This window comes from Equus asinus, chromosome 10 (assembly GCF_041296235.1).
Source record: "Equus asinus isolate D_3611 breed Donkey chromosome 10, EquAss-T2T_v2, whole genome shotgun sequence".
Lineage (NCBI taxonomy): Eukaryota > Metazoa > Chordata > Mammalia > Perissodactyla > Equidae > Equus > Equus asinus.
The window spans coordinates 37,704,444-37,718,475 of NC_091799.1; the positions used below are offsets into that span (position 1 = coordinate 37,704,444).

Here is a 14,032-nt window from a genome sequence, read left to right on the forward strand (position 1 = left end):
ATCAAACAGCTATTGAGTTTAAGTATTTTGGTTAACGTATTTTAAAACATTTTTGCACTTACTTGTATATACCTTGGCATTTAAAGCAAGGAAAGTTGTGACAGAACTTTAAACTATCAATATACTTTCAGAAGAATAAATGTTCTTAACACTTAAGACATGAGTAAATTACAACAGCCTGAGAGAACGTCTCATTAGTAAGCAAAATGCAAATCTGGGAATTAGTCTTATTCATCTGGGATCCCATATTCTACAAATATTCTTTGAGTGTTTCCTATTCCTCTTTATATAAAATTATGTAACGTAGAAATGGATTTTTTATCTAGGAACTGGAACACATATATGTAATAAGCATTTATTGACTGACCAATTTGAACTTTATTGAATTAGTAAACTTTGAAATAAATTTTCGAGGCTTTAAAAAACTAAAAAGTAATATCTTCCTAAATAAGCTTATTTGAAATATAGAATGAGAAAAAATAGACATACAAGTGGTAAGAGAATAGTGACAAGATTTTGACTAGGGGGCTGACCCCTTGGCCGAGTGGTTAAGTTCACGTGCTCCGCTTCAGCGGTCCAGGGTTTCACCAGTTCAGATTCTGGGCGCGGACACGGCACCGCTAATCAAGCCATGCTGAAGCAGTGTACCACATATCAGAGCCAGAAGGACCCAGATCTAGAATATACATGTATGTTCTAAGCATGTACTGGGGGGCTTTGGGGAGAAGACAAAAAAAGATCAGCAACAGATGTTAAGCTCAGGTGCCAATCTTTAAAAAAAAAAAGATTTTGACTAAAATCATTAATAAAAGGAGCCAATATTAATAATAAAGGTTTTTTTTCACTTTTACTTTTTTTTGGTGATTACATTTCTAAAATTTTTGGGTTGGATCAGAAAAGGTTTGACTTCATATACACACAAAAAATGTAGAAGTCTCCAGTTTTGAATACCCTTTTCAGTTGTTTCTCAAATATGCGATTTTAAGTATTAATAGGAAGGCAAGAATAAACATACTCTTACACTTCTCAAGTGTAACAAATGAGAAATGTCTCCCTGGAACTTGCCAATAAAGAGTTTTCAATATGAAAATTCTTATAAATATGGTAAACTTTAAGGCAAAAGAGAAATGTTTACTGCTACCTTCACGTCAGATTCTAGTATTCAAAGCACACTGTAACATCACCATTAGTGACTTCAAAAGGAGAAAACGTGCCACTCTCGGTCAGAAACTTGGTACTCAATGTCTAACTTCAAGAGTATCTTTTTTATCCTGCAACTGTTAATATCATAAACTATAGCTCATCAAATTTTACATCAGTCCCTGCAAACAACTGTTTCTCATATGAAACCTTTTTATCGTTAAGTGACAGCTAAAGATATATTTTTGCACATAGTTTTTAAAAAATATACGGGAAAGCACATAAAACATAAAGGCACAAAATAATGAATTATGAAGCCAAACATCCATGTATCCACCACAGAAACGGAATTTCTTCAGTTTCCCTTCAGTTCTCTATGTCCTACCAGATCACACTCCATCCATCGCCCTAGAGAGGAATCCTCTTTTGTCTTTTCTGGTGTCTCTTCCTTACTCTTTTTTTTTTTCAATATTTGTATTATATTATTATTACATATATTTATCTTTTTTACTTTTTACCCTCAGTTTTACTGAGCTATACTTGACATATAACATTGTATTCGTTTAAGGCATACAAGATAATGATTTGATATATGTATATATCATGAAATGATTACCACAATAAGCTTAGTTAACATCCATCACCTCACAAAGTTACACATTTTTTTTCTTGTGATGAGAACTTTTAAAAACTATTCTCTTAGCAACTTTCAAATATACAATATAGTATTATTAACTATAGTCACCACGCTGTACATTACATCCCTAGAATTTATTGATCTTAATACTGGAAGTTTGTACCTTTTGACCACTTTTACTATGCAAGTATACATCCATGAACATACTTTATCCTGTGTTTGAACTTTTTATAAATCATAAGATTTGTCTGCTTTTATGCCTTGCTTCTGTCACTCACCAAGGTAGGATTCATGTACGTTGTTGCACAGGGTACTAGCTCATTCATTTCCTAGCTCTACAGGACTTCACTGTTAGGAATATACAACGTTTTGTTTGGGGTCATTAGAACATTTCTATGAACATTCTTATATATATTTCCTGGTGTACAAGTGCATGAGTTTCTTCCTGTTGAGTATTTACCTTTCAAAACTGATTATTGTGAATTATATATTAGATTTCATTACTAATGTAAAAAAGAGCAAGAATTCATGAGCGGACAATATAGGTTTCACATTTCCCCTTTACACCCCAAACTTACCTGTCGAAAGCTCCAGGGTAACGACCAAACTGTAACTTTCGAAAAGGAACAAATTTCCTGTCGATGTGTCCTTTGAGTCGCAGGTGGCCGTGCCAGAGGTAGTTGCCACTCCTCTCATGAAAGACCACCAAGTGGATGGCATGAGCGGCCAATTTGCAGATGTAGTGCAGGGGGATTTCAGTTCCAGAAAGCGAGTCTATCCCATCTAGCCGGGGATCCTTGCTCTCGATCTTTAGGCACTGAAATCCCATATTTTCAGCTATCCGAAACCAGCCTTCCTAAAACCAAAGACACATCACGCTTGAATGTTTGAGACCAAATACTAGTAGCAAAACTAAAGTGATTCTTACACTGAATTAAGCCATACAGATTTTTATGCTAATCTGCTCTTTGCCTGAAGATTTAAAAATGAGGGTGGGGAGGGGAAGGTGTTGGTGGGAGAATAAAGGAAAGGACCAAAAAGAGAAACTACAGAGAATGGAAGACACGCTCAAAGACTCTCATCATGAAAATTAATACAAATTTCTTCCTTGGAATGAGAATGCTCATTTTATTGTTCTCTGGTTGGTATCTATAAAGTAAATGTTAATACAAGAATAGTACTTAAAATTAAACGTGATTTTCAATTTACCTTCCTAATAACCTTTATCTTCAACAGTGCTTCAAAAAAGTAGTGCTTTAATCTCATAGTTTATATTCCAACACCTTAAACTGCTACTGTAATAGAAGCCATCATAATGCAAATTATTAGAAAACAGACTGAGCAGGGACAGTGTTAAGACGGCAGCACAGGTGGATTCTTAACTGACCTCCTCCCACAGACACAACAAATTTACAACTACTCTTGGAACAACTGCCCCAGAGAGAGAACTGAAAACTGGATAAAAAGAACCCCCACAACAAAAGACAGTCCTGACTGAGGTAGAAGAGGCAGAAATTCCTTTCTGGAGGGTAAAAAAGCCACCTTTGCGAGCCATGGCACTTAACAGCTAGCCAGGAGTGATCTTAAGGTACGAAGGCTTCTCTGGAGGAGTGGGGGACCTGTGCAGGTGAGCATGACTGCTATAAGCAGCTTTTGGACCCAGCACAACTGAGACAAGTGTCATAATATCTGGCTTTGCTGGCTACTAACTACAATGGGAAATACCCCCCAAAAAGCTGTTGGATATAAGGGGGGTAAGCCCGCTCTTAAAGGGCCCACAATTCACCCATTTCGGAGAGCAAACTAAAATCACCAGAAAGAAAGGTACACAGATAGGCTCTGGGTGCATCTAAGTGAGAGGTGAGATCTCTTCAGGGACTGAGACATTGGTAGCAGCCATTACTGTGACCTAGTACAGGCATTCTGACACAGATGCTGGCGGATGCCATTGGAGTTCTCCCCCTGGCCTGTTAGCCCAGGGTCTGCATCACCCCTAGAGCACCAATCGAATCCAGCTCAGCCAGGGTGGGCAGCCTGCCCTAAAGACTGGCCCCACCCAACAGCAAGCCCTCAGGCAACTTGTGGGCCCACGCAGGCAGAGTGTAGAGAACCTCTGCAGCCAGGTGAGTGGCTCCGCTTCTGAGGGGCAGGACACGCTTGAAGAGTGGGTGGAGTGTGTGGGGCATTGGTGGAGTGTTTGGGGCCTCTGTAGTGGGGTGACTGTATCTACTTCAGTGGGTCAGGGAACATGCATGGGGCAGGACTGTGTTGACCAGGTATGTGGCCCTGTGGGCAGTGGGGCTTGGCAGCTGCAACAAACTTCTGCAACGCAAACAGTCACATAGGGGATTGGCCTCACCTTCCAAAGCCTGAAACAACTGAGTGTTCCCATGCCTGGGGCCAGCCCCACTCAACTGTGATCCTGAGAGAGGTGACAAGAGCCTTGCAGGCTGGAGACCTATAGCAGTTGTAAGCTCCTGAGCCTAGCAACCAGCCACACTGGGGGCCTACTCACTTAACTTAAAAACTGCAACAGGAATGTGATATTAGACCTTGCAGCCAACTGTGCCGGGGCTCCCCAAACCCAATAAAGTGACTGAAGGGTCCAGAGCAGGCACATGCAGCTGAGCATTACAACCAGCTGGCCAGGGGGACAGCCTAAACTCCCTGCAGCAACAGCAACCCTGCCACAGCAGGAGGACACATGTAACTCACACAGGGGACACTCCTGGAACATTTGGAACTGCTGACGAGGGGGAAGCACACTGCTGGGGCTCATAAGGCATCTCTTACATAAGGCCACCTCTCCAAGATCAGAAGATGTAGATGACTCACCTAACACATAGATATAAGCACAGGGAAAGAGGCAAATGAGGAGACAGAGGAACATATTGCAAGTGAGGGAACAGGACAAAATCTCAGAAAAAGAACTAAATAAAACAAAAATAAACAATCTACCCAACAAAGAGTTCAAACAAAAAGTCACAAGGATGATCACTGAATCTGAGAGAAGAATGGATGAACTCAGAACTTCAACAAAGAATTGGAAAATATAAAAAATAACCAATCAGAAATGAAGAATACAATACTGGAAATGAAAAATTCACTAGAGGGACTCAATAGCAGAGTAGATGATACAGAAGAACAGATCAGTGAGCTGGATAAAAGATTAGAGGAAATCACCCAAGCTGAACAGATACAAGAAACAAGAATTAGAACAAATGAGAACAGTCTAAGGGACCTCTGGGACAAGATCAAGTGTACTAACATCCATGTTATAAGTGTCCCAGAAGGAGAAGAGAGAGATAAATGGGCAGAGAATCTATTTGAAGAAATAACAGCTGAAAACTTTCCTAACCTAAGGAAGAAAACAGACATCCAGGTACAGGAAGCACAGAGGGCACCAAACAAGATAAACCCAAAGAGGCCCACACCAAGAAACATTATAATTAAAAGATCAAGAATTAAAGATAGAGAATCCTAAAAGCTGCAAGAGAAAGGCAACAAGTTACACACAAAGGAAACCCCATAAGGTTATCAGCTGACTTCTCAGTAGAAACTTTACAGGCTAGAAGGGAGTGGCACAATATGTTTAAAGTGCCGAAAGGAAAAAACCTACAGGCAAGAATACTCTACCTGGCAAAGTTATCTTTCAGAATGGAAGGAGAGATAAAGAGTTTCCTAGACAAGCAAAAACTAAAGGAGTTGATCACCAAGAAACCAGTCTTACAAGAAATGCTAAGGGGACTTATTTATGTGGGAAAGAGAAGACCACAAATAGGAATAAGAAAATCATTTAGAAAAAAAAAAGCAACAATATAACTGGTAATGGCAAATATACAATAAAGGTAACAGATTAACCACCTATAAAGATAATATGAAGGTCAAAAGACAAAAGTATAAAATTATCTATTTCCATGATAAGAGGGTAACTGATACACAGACACAAAAAAAGAGGTTAGATATGATATCAAAAACATAAAATGTGGGAGGAGGGGAGTAAAAGAGTAGAGCTTTTAGCAAGAGGTCAAACTAAAGAGACCATCAACATAACACAGATTGCTATATATGTAGGTTATCATATATGAACCTCATGGTAATCACAAATCAGAAACCTAAAATATACAAAAAATTAAAAGGAAGGAACCCAAACATAATACTAAAGAAAGCCATCAAATCACAAGGGAAGAGAGCAAGAGAATAAGAAAGTAACATAGAAGAACTACTAAAACATCCAGGAAAAAAAGTAACAAAATGGCAATAAGCACATACTTATCAATAGCTACTTTCAATGTCAACAGACTAAATCTTCCAATCAAAAGGCATAGGGTGGCTGACTGGATTAAAAAACAAGACCTATGTAAATGCCGCATACAAGAGACATACTTCAGACCTAAAAACATTCACAAACTGAAAGTGAAGGGATGGAAAAAGATACTCCACTCAAATGGCAAAGAAAAGAAAGCTGAGGTAGCAATACTTATATCAGACAAAATAGACTTTAAAACAAAAACTGTAACAAGAGACAAAGAAGGGCACTACATAATGATAAAGGGAAAAATCCAACAAGAGGATATAACACTTGTAAATATCTATGCACCCAACACAGCATCACCTAAATATATAAAGCAACTATTAACAGACATAAAAGGAGGAATAGATAGTAACACAATAATAGTAGGGGACTTTAACACTCCACTTACACCAATGGATAGATCACCCAAACAGATCTAAAAGGAAACACTGGCCTTAAATAACATATAAGACCAGATGGACTTAGTAGATATATACAGAATATTCCATCCAAAACCCACAGAATACACATTCTTTTCAAGTGCACATGGAACATTCTCCAGGACAGATCACATATTAGGCCACAAAACAAGTCTCAATAAATTTAAGAAGACTGAAATAATACCAAGCATCTTTTCTGACCACAACAGTATGAAACTAGAAATCAACTACAGGAAGAAAATTAGAAAAGCCACAAAAATGTGGAGATTAAATAAAATGCTACTGAGCAACAACTGGGTCAATGAAGAAATCAAAGGAGAAATCAAAAAATATCTGGAGACAAATGAAAAGGAAAATATAACATGCCAATATTTATGGGATACAGCAAAAGCGGTTCTAAGATGGAAGTTTACAGCAATACGGGCTTACCTCAACAAACAAGAAAAACCTCAAATAAGCAATCTAAGAGAGCACCTAAAGGAACTGGAAAAAGAAGAACAAACAAAGCCCAAAATCAGTAGAAGGAACTAATAAAAGTCAGAGCAGAAATAAATGAAAACGAGACTAAAATAAAATAGAAAAAAATCAATGAAACCAAGAGCTGGTTCTTTGAAAAGATAAACAAAATTGACAAACTTTTAGCTAATCTCACCATGAAAAAAACAGAGAAGGCTCAAATAAATAAAATCAGAAATGAAAAAGGAGGAATTATAATGGACATCTCAGAAATACAAAAGATTGTAAGAGAATACTAAAAAATGCTATATGCCAACAAATTGGATAATTTAGAAGAAATGGATAAATTCTTAGAATCATACAACCTTCCAAAACTGAATCAAGAAGAAACAGTGAATTTGAATAGACCAATCACCAATAAGGAGATGGAAAGAGTAATCAAAAACCTCCCAAAAAATAAGAGTCCAGGAGCATTAACAGGACAGGAAACAACAAGTGTAGGAGAGAAGGTGGAGAAAAGGGAACTCTCATACACTGCTGGTGGGAGTGCAAACTGGTACAACGACTATGGAAAACAGTATGGAGATTCCTCAAAAAATTAACAATAGAATTACCATACAATCCAGCTATTCCACTGCTGGGTACTTATCCACAGAACATGAAAACACGAATACCTAAAGACACATGCACCCCTATGTTCATCGCAGCCTCATTCACAACAGCCAAGACTTGGAAGGAACCTAGGTGCCCATTAAGGGACAAATGGATAAAGAAGATGTGGTAATATACACAATGGAATACTACTCAGCCATAAGAAACGATGAAATCCGGCCATTTGTGACAACATGGATGGACCTTGAGGATACTATCCTAGGTGAAATAAGTCAGAGGGGGCAAGTCAAATACTGTATGATCTCACTTACAGAAGAGAAGAACAACAATAATCACATAGAGACAGAGATGGGATTGGTAGTTAACAGAGGGTGAAAGGGGTAATCAGGCACAGGTGTATGGTGATAAACCAATGTTACCACAATAAAAAAGAAAAGAAAAGGAACTGAGACATACGATAAAAAAAAGTGCATTTTTCCAACATCATTAGTTACAGGGTAAATCTTATAACAAGATTAATCCATATGGTAGAGTTTTAGTCCTAAACTCAAAAGAAGAGTACTACAGATGATTAAACAGTATTAATTGTTAAGAACGCCTTATATTTTAATAAGAATTCACAATTTCCAAGAACTTTTACAAATATTATTGCATTTACATATGACCTCTATCTTATAAAAGAAGCAGCACAGGTATTATAGATAACGAAACAGACTCACAGAAGTCTAAAGAAACAAAATTAATAAGAGGCAAAGCCACTGCCAGCATTTAGGTCTTATCCAATCAAATCCTAGGTTCTTTCCACATTACCTCTCTAGTCTATATTTATATAATGTGTACAAAGCTCATTCACATTCATTATCTCATCTGCTGCCCACAGAAACTATGTGAGGTCAGCAAGGAAGATATTATTATGCCTAGCCTACAGTTATGGAAAATAAAGCTCTAAGTGGTAATACTAGACATGAAAGTTATTAAATGATGGAACTACGTCTGGAAGTTTATCTTAACAGCATAGCATTCATGAACATTTTTCAAAGGTGCTTTTTATTCACATCACACTGAATGTTGTCATTTGGATCAGGTGTATCTTCGTCTATGCTCTCGTAACACAATCATCTATCATAGTATTGATTGTACTGTTTTTTAATCGTTTGTTTAAACTCCACTAATAGACTGCAAGTTTCTCAACCATAAGAATCAACAGAGTGACACCAAGCCGGTGTTCAAGAGATATTTGTTGTTGCTTATGTTGTTAAATGAGAGAAACAGGATAATTCTGGTAGAGAATGCTAACTAGTACCAATAATAACTGTCTTCTCCTTTCTGGATATAGCGTTCAATTGTGTTCTGGTCAAAAGAATGTGGAAGGGAGAAGGCGGCGGAGCAAAATGGCGGGGTGAGCTGACCCGGGATTCTCTCCCCTCCAAAATATAACAAAACATTGGAAGAACTTAATTTCAGAGGATAAACATAATGCCAGCTCATTAGAGACCTACAATACCAAGAAGGCGGAGATCATAAACCTTGCTTACAGCCTCGGAGGCACTGGAACGGTAGGAGAGAACATCGCTCCCTCCCCTAGAGTCTGCGATCGCTGCCGCGCGGGTCGGGTAGGAGCAGGGGAGGGGCCATGTGACCGGGGGATCATCCAGGACTCCTGCCACTGATTCAGTGGAGACCCGCTGACGGGGGAAAGCTTCCGTCTGCGGGGACCCCATAAATCAAGGGCCTTGGGAGACCAGAGAACAGAAATGATCTGAACCCAGACTGGTGCGTGTGAGTAACAGCCCCTCGCCCCCGGCAAAGCCAGTGGGCGCAGCTGTCTTGCCCCAAGGCGGAGAGCTCATAACACGCGGCTCTCAACCCCCATCTAGTGGCGACAGGCTGTAACTGCAACTGAATTCTACCACCATGAGAAAAAACCACTCCTCTACCATCCAGCAATTTATAAAAGCCCCAGACCAGAAGGAAAACAATAAAAACACAGAATTAAGTCCTGAGGACTTGGAATTAGGTAAACTAAGTGATAATGAATTCAGAGCATCTATAATCAAAAAACTCAATGAGGTAGAGAGAAAGATAGAGAAACAAGCCGAGTTCTGGAGTTACTTCACAAAAGAGATTGAAATCATAAAGAAGAATCAAACAGAATTACTTGAGATGAAAAACACAATGGACCAGACAAAACAGAATACGGATTCCCTGAATGCCCGTGTAGACAACCTAGAGGAGCAAATCAGCATAATCGAGGACAGACAGGCTGAATGGCGCCAGACAGAGGAAGAAAGAGAACTAAGAATTAAAAAAAATGAGGAAAATCTCCGAGAGAGAATGGATTCAATGAGGAGTAAGAACATAAGGATCATAGGAATTCCCGAGAATGTGGAAAAGGAAAATGGAGCAGAAAGTGTGCTTAACGAAATTATTGAAGAGAACTTCCCAAATCTAGGGATCAACGGAGAAATGTGTGTAGAGGAGGGTTTTAGATCTCCTAGATTTGTCAATGTAAAAAGACCCACCGCAAGGCACATAATAGTAAAGTTGGCAAATAGGAATGATAAGGAAAGAATAACCTATAAAGGAGCCCCTATCAGACTGTCAGCGGATTTCTCTACAGAAACCCTACAAGCTAGGAGAGAATGGAGTGACATATTCAAAGCTTTAAAGGATAAAAATCTTCAGCCAAGAATACTCTATCCAGCAAGAATTTCCTTCAGATATGAGGGGGAAATTAAATCTTTTCCAGACAAACAAAAGTTAAGGGAATTTGTAACTAAAAGCCCTCCATTACAAGAAATCCTCAAGAAGGCTCTCATACCTGAAAAAAGAAAAAAGGGAGAAAGGGGACACAATCCACAGACTAGGGAGACCGATGGATAGAACCAGAACAGGATAGCAAATATTCAATTATAGCATTAGGGTAAAGGTAAGGAAACTACCAAAGCAAGGACGATCTTATCACTCTAACTACCAATTAATAAGAAAAGTTGGAATAAAAAATGAAAATAATTATTTAGGAGGGGAAGAGCAAAGGGTCTAAATCAGTATTGGTCAAGTAAGTAAGAGACCACCAGAGAATAGACTATCTTATACACGAGATTCTAAATACAAACTTCAAGGTAGACACTAAAATAAAGTACAGAACAGTCACAAATCATAAATAAGGAAAAATCTAAGAAACCCAGCATAAGAAATTGCAGTATTAAATGGGTAGTCTAAAGCACACAGGAAAAGAAACGCAGGAAAACAAGATAATGAGCGACAGATTGACAGCATTAAGTCCACATGCATCAATAATCACTCTCAATGTGAACGGATTGAACTCTCCAATAAAAAGACACAGAGTGGCAAAATGGATTAAAGAACATGATCCAACAATTTGTTGCCTCCAGGAAACACACCTCAGCCCTAAGGACAAACACAGGCTCAGGGTGAAGGGGTGGAGGACAATACTTCAAGCTAATAGCAAGGAAAAAAAGGCAGGTGTTGCAATTCTTCTATCAGACCAAGTGGATTTCAAAATAAGACAGGTAAAGAGAGACACAGAGGGACAATATATAATGATCAAAGGGACACTTCATCAAGAAGAAATAACGCTTATAAATATCTATGCACCCAACACAGGAACACCAAGATTCATAAAGCAACTATTAACAGACCTAAAGGAAGATGTTAAAAACAACACAATAATAGTAGGGGACCTCAACACCCCACTCACATCAATTGACAGATCATCCAGACAGAACATCAACAAGGAAATAGTGGAGCTAAATGAAAAACTAAAACAATTGGACTTAATAGACATATATAGATCACTTCACCCTGAAAGAGCTGAATACACATTCTTCTCAAGTGCACATGGAACATTCTCTAGGATAGACCATATGTTGGGAAACAAGGCAAGCCTCTACAAATTTAAAAAAAATTGAAATAATAACAAGCATCTTCTCAGATCATAGTGCTATAAGGCTAGAAATTAATTACAAGAAAAAAACTGAGAAAGGCACAAAGATGTGGAGACTAAACAACACGCTACTGAACAAGCAATGGATCATTGAAGAAATTAAAGAAGACATAAAAAAATACCTGGAAACAAATGAAAATGATAGCATGCCACACCAACTCATATGGGATGCAGCAAAAGCTGTATTAAGAGGAAAATTCATCGCAATACAGGCACATCTTAACAAACAAGAAAAATCCCAAATAAGCAACCTTAAAGCACACCTAACTAAACTAGAGAAAAAAGAACAAATGAAGCCCAAAGTCAGCAGAAGGAGAGAAATAATAAAAATCACAGCAGAAATAAATACTATTGAAATGAAAAAGGCAGTAGAAAGGATCAATGAGACAAAGAGCTGGTTTTTTGAGAAGATAAATAAAATTGACAAACCACTAGCCAGACTTACAAAGAAAAAAAGGGAGAAAGCTCAAATAAATAAAATCAGAAATGAGCGAGGAGAAATAACAACAGACTCTGCAGAAATACAACAGATTACAAGAGAATACTACAAAAAACTATATGCCAACAGAATGGATAACCTAGAGGAAATGGATAAATTCGTGGACTCCTACAATCTCCCAAAGCTCACTCAAGAAGAGGCAGACAATTTGAACAGACCAATCACAAGGAAAGAGATTGAAACAGCAATCAAAAACATCCCAAAGAATAAAACCCCAGGACCAGATGGCTTTCCTGGGGAATTCTACCAAACTTTCAGAGAGGATTTAATACCTATCCTTTCCAAGCTGTTCCAAAAAATTAGGGAAGATGGAACACTTCCTAACACATTCTATGAGGCCAACATCACGCTGATACCAAAAGCTGACAAGGACACAATCAAAAAAGAGAACTACAGGCCAATATCACTGATGAACAGAGATGCAAAAATTCTAAACAAAATCTTGGCAACCAGAATTCAGCAATTCATCAAAAGAATCATACATCATGATCAGGTGGGATTCATACCAGGGACACAGGGATGGTTCAACATCCGCAAATCAATCAACGTGATACAGCACATCTACAAACTGAGGAATAAAAACCACATGATCATCTCAATAGATGCAGAGAAGGCATTTGACAAGATCCAACAGCCATTTATGATAAAAACTCTGAACAAAATGGGCATAGAAGGAAACTACCTCAACATAATAAAGGCCATATATGACAAACCCATAGCCAACATCATACTCAATGGGCAAAAACTGAACGCCATCCCCCTGAAAACAGGAATGAGACAAGGATGCCCTCTATCACCACTCTTATTTAACATAGTACTGGAGGTCCTGGCCAGAGCAATCAGGCAAGAAAAAGGAATAAAAGGAATCCAAATAGGGAGGGAAGAAGTGAAACTCTCGCTGTTTGCAGACGACATGATCTTATATATAGAAAACCCCCAAGAATCCATTGGAAAACTGTTAGAAGTAATCAACAACTACAGCAAAGTTGCAGGGTATAAAAGAAATTTGCATAAATCAGTAGCATTTCTATACTCCAGTAATGAAACAACAGAAAAAGAACTCAAGAACACAATACCATTCACAATCGCAACAAAAAGAATAAAATACCTTGGGGTAAATTTAACTAAGGAAGTGAAGGACCGATATAATGAAAATTACAAGGCCTCTCTGAGAGAACTGGATGACGACATAAGGAGATGGAAAGACATTCCATGTACATGGATTGGAAGAATACACATAGTTAAAATGTCCATTCTACCTAAAGCAATCTACAGATTCAACGCCATCCCAATCAGAATCCCAATGACATTCTTTACAGACTTAGAACAAAGAATCCTAAAATTCATATGGGGCAACAAAAGACCCCGAATTGCTAAAGCAATCCTGAGAAAAAAGAACAAAACGGGAGGCATACAATCCCTGACTTCAAAACATACTACAAAGCTACAGTAATCAAAACAGCATGGTACTGGTACAAAAACAGGTGCACAGATCAATGGAACAGAATTGAAAGCCCAGAAATAAAACCACACATCTACGGACAGCTTATCTTCGACAAAAGAGCTGAGGGCATACAATGGAGAAAAGAAAGTCTTTTCAACAAATGGTGCTGGGAAAACTGGAAAGCCACATGTAAAAGAATGAAAATTGACCATTCTTTTTCACCATTCACCAAAATAAACTCAAAATGGATCAAAGACCTAAAGGTGAGACCTGAAACCATAAGGCTTCTGGAAGAAAACGTAGGCAGTACACTCTTTGACATCAGTATTAAAAGGATCTTTTTGGACACCATGCCTTCTCAGAGAAGGGAAACAATAGAAAGAATAAACAAATGGGACTTCATCAGACTAAAGAGCTTCTTCAAGGCAAATGAAAACAGGACTGAAACAAAAAAACAACCCACTAACTGGGAAAAAATATTTGCAAGTCATATGTCTGACAAAGGCTTAAGATCCATAATATATAAAGAACTCTCGCAACTCA

The 14,032-nt window shown here is 38.2% G+C and overlaps 1 protein-coding gene across 11 annotated transcripts in view; it reads right to left on the reverse strand.

The window, feature by feature from the left end:
• FKTN (fukutin) overlaps positions 1 to 14,032 on the reverse strand; it is a 66,507-nt gene that overhangs the window by 24,757 nt on the left and 27,718 nt on the right. For all 11 annotated transcript variants that reach the window (XR_011506305.1, XM_070519094.1, XM_014834483.3 and 8 more), the window contains one exon: positions 2,356 to 2,633. Coding sequence is in view for 10 of the 11 variants with exons in the window: in XM_070519094.1 (XP_070375195.1) it covers positions 2,356 to 2,633 (278 nt within the window). In the remaining variant the exon portion in view is untranslated. The remainder of the gene's footprint in view (positions 1 to 2,355; positions 2,634 to 14,032) is intronic.